Source organism: Triticum aestivum, chromosome 5A, assembly GCF_018294505.1.
Source record: "Triticum aestivum cultivar Chinese Spring chromosome 5A, IWGSC CS RefSeq v2.1, whole genome shotgun sequence".
Classification (NCBI taxonomy): Eukaryota; Viridiplantae; Streptophyta; class Magnoliopsida; order Poales; family Poaceae; genus Triticum; species Triticum aestivum.
Window position 1 is genome coordinate 691,400,267 of NC_057806.1, and position 5,095 is coordinate 691,405,361.

At 41.6% G+C, this 5,095-nt stretch overlaps 1 protein-coding gene across 1 annotated transcript in view; it reads left to right on the forward strand.

Annotated features, from left to right (window-relative positions):
- Window positions 1-4,012: 4,012 nt before the first annotated feature.
- LOC123101814 (plasma membrane ATPase 2-like) overlaps window positions 4,013-5,095 on the forward strand; it is a 1,709-nt gene continuing 626 nt past the window's right edge. The window contains exons 1-3 of the mRNA XM_044523095.1: window positions 4,013-4,239; window positions 4,344-4,463; window positions 4,550-4,669. Of these exons, the coding sequence (XP_044379030.1) occupies window positions 4,081-4,239; window positions 4,344-4,463; window positions 4,550-4,669 (399 nt within the window). The 5' untranslated portion in view covers window positions 4,013-4,080. The remainder of the gene's footprint in view (window positions 4,240-4,343; window positions 4,464-4,549; window positions 4,670-5,095) is intronic.

Genomic DNA, 5,095 nt, shown 5'->3' on the forward strand with positions numbered 1-5,095 from the left:
GGTTTCAGATGTTTGTACTGATGATCTTCATCACGTCGAACTGATCGTCTTTTTGTCGGAATGGGGCGTCTAATATATCATTGGAAAGCTATTGACATCTACATTAAAAATATATAGGAATTTTTTGCAAAATCATTACAGTTTAAGAGCAGTTTTGAAAAACCGTTTTTTTTTTAAAACCGAAAACGCGAATCGTATTTTCGACTTAATTTTCAAATGATTTGTCGGAATTGATCAAATAAGATGGCGTTGGAAAGCTGGTCAAAATACGCTTCTTCCATATATCTGATATTTTTTCAAATTCTATATTATTTAAAAGTAATTTGAAAAATGGTGAAATTTTAGGCGAAACATATTTTCGTGTTTTTGCAAACGGTTTATCGGATTGACGCAAATGATACAACGTTGGAAAGGTATGAAAATGTGCAACTTTTTTGTATAGAAATGTTTTTCTATTTCCTTACAGTTTAAACTCGATTTCGAATACGGTCAAATCTGATTTCAAACGCAATTTTTTAAAAAGTTTGTCGAATGGGGCAAATAATATACCATTGGAAAGATTTAGAAAATGCGAAACTTAGTCATGTTGAACGTTTTCTCAAATTCGTAACTGATGAAGAGTAATTTTGAATATGGTGAAACCCATTATGCTGTTTTCTCGTAAAAAAACAGAGTACTTGTACTGATGTATGTGTGCGTTTGTATTAATGTATGTGTGTGTTTATACTGATGTATTATTCACAGAGCAATTTTGAATGGTTTCAAAAAAGATTACTTGAACGGATGTCTGTATGATTTTATACTGAGCGTGTTTTCACATACTAGACTTTCCTTTGTATTTTTGATATAATTTTCCTCGTAACTTCTCAGTGGTATCGTTGAAATGAATGATATTTTTTAGTTAACTAAATGATATTTTTAATACCAAACTTTCATAGTTTATATCGTTGAACTGAATGCCATTTTTAATAAAACAAAAAAAAATGTTCTCTTTTTTGAACTCAACATTGTTTTGTGACGATATTCTGGACTTCTCTCATTTCACCACTTGAACTTTTACCATTTTGAATTTCCATTTTTTTGAGTTTTTTTTCAAACTTATCTGGGACGTTGTGTTCAACTTTTTCTGTACTTATATGCTAGTAATAATAGAACATTTCCCATACAGTTTTTGTCCTTTCGTGGACATCAACCAAAATAGGCAGGAGAGAGCACTATCGAATATGTGGGAGCACAAACATCCTCATCATAAGAAATCAAAGAGGCAACTGTAACGTATTTTTGCGCATACACGCATACAGAAAATTTACAGAAGCAACATAGTATATCCTGATACAAAGTTGGACGGATGCACTAGGATTTTTAGAACTTACGAGGAAAAAACATTAAGAATCAACTGGGATTTTTAGAGAAGTTCCAACTGTATTAATTAAGAAAGTTCGACACAACTCTCAGATAGTCACTCTGTAGATCAATAAAACATAAAACATCCTAAGCTACCAAACGGTAACATTGGAAGGTTACAGTTTGACCTGTCTCAAATGTAGAAGGTGACATTAAATGGCCACTGATAATATTAGTACATGTAGCACACAGCAGGCTGGGCTACAAGGATGTATGTACAGCACGCGCACAACTGACCGGCCACCTTCTTATGATTGAACGGTTGTAACTTAAGAACTATAACTAGTACAGGACACCAAACATTTATTCCATGAACTCAGATCCATTGAGACAAGGCGATGAATAGATCAGGCTGCAAGATAGGCTTTGTTCTTTTGTTCATGGGCACGCAATAGGTCGTCCCGAAGGAGATGCAAAAACAGTGGGAGCACATCCACATAGTTATTCATCTCCATATCAATAACACTTGGCCACCAAAAACCTGACAAATGTTTTTCCCTGAAAACACAACATCACAATTTTGAAATGCTTCAGTACACGCTGACATTTTCCGTTTTCAGAAGCAATCAAACATGCTAAATAGTACTCATGTACTTGTTGGAACCACACATATCCCAAAATATTAATTATGTACTTACTGATACAAAGTAAAAATTTCACTTGGGAGATTAAGCTCTCCAAAACATACTAAATTCTTATTTCTACAGTTTTCAATTCACATATGCAGCATGAAAGGAAGAAGTAACTGACTGTCAACAACACTCGGCGGTATATTATTCAACATGACAAAATTGAACGTTCAGCATCAGATGGGAACTTGGACGGGGCGCAGTGCTGTACTTGGACAGCGCCCAGTGCTCAACTTGGACGGAGGAGACTGCCGTGTGCTCGGGAGGTTCTGCACCTACATAATTACCATAAGGGGATTATGGCCATCTCCCATGTCTTCAGATGGCGGCACTACAGGCCAGCAGTTGCTGCTCCACGAACCAAATGGAGAGAGAAAGGGCGGACCTATGGCCAAGCACAAGGCCAACTTGATATTCATGGGTACTAGTATGACTGGACAAGAAAGTATTTAATTTTAAACACTAAATGAAATCCGGATAGCCTAGTGAAATTGCAATATGGAGCTTTAGTCACCTTCCCTTGACAAAGAGTGAAGGATACAAAGTAGTACTATGCATTTCTGAAACACTTGACTAAAACCATAGCTGTTCTAGGCCTGTCGTCATCCATGATGGTCTTTGTGATTACTTGAATGGGTAGGCACGGTGCTGATACTAAAAAAATGCATGTCTCAAATCAATTGAGACCAAGCTTCACTTCATTCCCTCCTCTATGTTACACTTTCTGTTTCGGGTATAAAATTACACTTAACAAATATTCTCTACTAGACGGATTGTACATGAATTTAGATTTTGTAACAGCACATGCACCAAACTTGTGGAATTTTTCGTTGAACTTATCTAGATGATATATCTAAACTTGCAGAATTTTGAAACTTGAACTCTGAATTTATTGCATCCTCGAGTCTGAAATGATGCAATCATATAAGAATTTCAAGCATTATGACCTATAGCTCTCAAAAAAGCTAATTCATTTTTGCGCCGTTATACCAAATACAAAAAAGTAGAAAAATATTTGGTTCTCATATGCATTCTGACAAGCACCTATAGAGCATTAATTTGGGCACTGAATTAGCACAAGATTGAATTAAGCAGCATCAAGACACGAGTGGAAAGTAGTGGAAGCATCAGCTCAAGTTGCTCCTCTGGTTTTGTGTATTTGTGGCATCAAACGACAGTACATGTCCACAAACATAAATTTTCTATAAAGCTCCGCAAAATCAAGTGCAGCTTCTGCCAAATTACTAATAGAAACCCACGCCTTTTCATGAAGCCACAATTGAAATCGCTCTATGACAATCTTTGAACTTATGCATGCATATGAATTGAACTTTACAACAAAAACAAAACAAAATCTATAAACTTGCCTCTTTGTTGTGCTCGACATCAACACACTGTTACTGCCCAACAAACACGCTGGATGACTGCCCCTGCCATCATGTGTACTGCTTGTTGCCACCGCCACCCAGTGGCTGCACTCGGTTGCTGACCAGAGGCAGAGGGAGGGCATGCAGGAGTTGTCCGGCATGGGGGAGTACAGGAAGTGGAGGAGCGCGACAGCCAGCGTCGTCGGGGGTGGGGTGGGGGAATTGGTGGATCTCAGTGGTGAGCTGTGGAAGGAGATCGCCGCCGCCTCGACGGGAGGGTCACGGCCGGTGCGTGACGCGTGGGACACGCCCAACGCTTGGCGGGAGGGATGAGGACGAGACGACGGAGGCACCAGCGCATGGGGGAGGGAGGTGGCCGATTTGTGGGAGGGAGGCGGCCAACCCGGCGTGGCGGGGAAGAAGACAGAGCTCGGGGGTAACAGAATTACGGGTAACAGAATAGTCCACCGGGATCCATACCTTCTTTGGAAAAGCTGCTCACCTCGTTGAGTCAACCACCCACGTCGGCCACTTTCAGAAGGTAGAGTATTATTCAGCAATCAGTGTGTCTTCAGTTAGTCTAGCGTCAGCTGAAATTCATGACATGGGCTGCAATTTATGGATGCTTTCAGGTTCTCACATCAATCGGAAACTTCTGCATTTGCTCCATTGCCATTGGGATGACCATCGAGTTAATTGTGATGGCGGCTGTTCAACACAGACCGTACCGCCAGACAGTTGATAACCTTCTGGTGCTTCTCATTGGAGGGATTCCAATTGCGATGCCCATGGTTCTGTCTGTAACTATGGCTATTGGATCACATAAGCTTGCACAACAGGTTTGAATATTCATCCATGGCTAGACCTCTCTGACTACCACTGAAATAAAAGGCATGTAACTATATCCTAGAAAGTGACCGCTTTTCTTAATTGTTGAATTCAGGGTGCTATTACCAAGAGAATGACTGCAATTGAAGAGATGGCCGGAATGGACGTGCTTTGCAGTGACAAAACAGGAACATTGACACTCAACAAACTGACTGTAGACAACAATATAATTGAGGTCATAACTCCCACAACTTGTACTTTTGAACGTACTTACATTGTCTTCATGTTCCTAAGGTCTGAAAGATAAGCATTTTTCTCTAGGTTTTTACTAGAGGTTACGAAAAGAGTGATGTCGTGTTGATGGCCGCAAGGGCCTCAAGACTGGAGAATCAGGATGCTATTGATTGCGCTATTGTTGCCATGCTTCCAGACCCAAAAGAGGTAAAAGTCTCTCCTCCCTGATATCAAGAGATAAGAGAAGGATGTTCCTACAAGGCTCCTTAGAGTTCAGCGATCGTGGGCCGTCGGATCGTGATGCTTGATGGGTTTTGGGCCGTTGGATCGAGAGGTGGGAGGATCTGGGCCGTCGGATCTGGAAGAAACACTGCGGGAATGAATAGTAATGGCAGCAGAATGTAAATACCATGCCCCCACCAGGGCATTTTGGTCATTTCGCATGGTGGGGGTATAAAAGGGGGCCGCTCATTTGACGAAGACCTAGCCGCCTCCTCCCTCGCTCGCTCCTGCAGCCGCCTCCCTCCCTCCCTCCCACGCAGCCGCCTCCCTTCTCCCTCGCTCGCGCCTTCGCCCCGCGCCTCCCCCGCGCCCAGCTCCTCCCGCCTCGCTGCCGCCTCCTCTCCCCTCCCG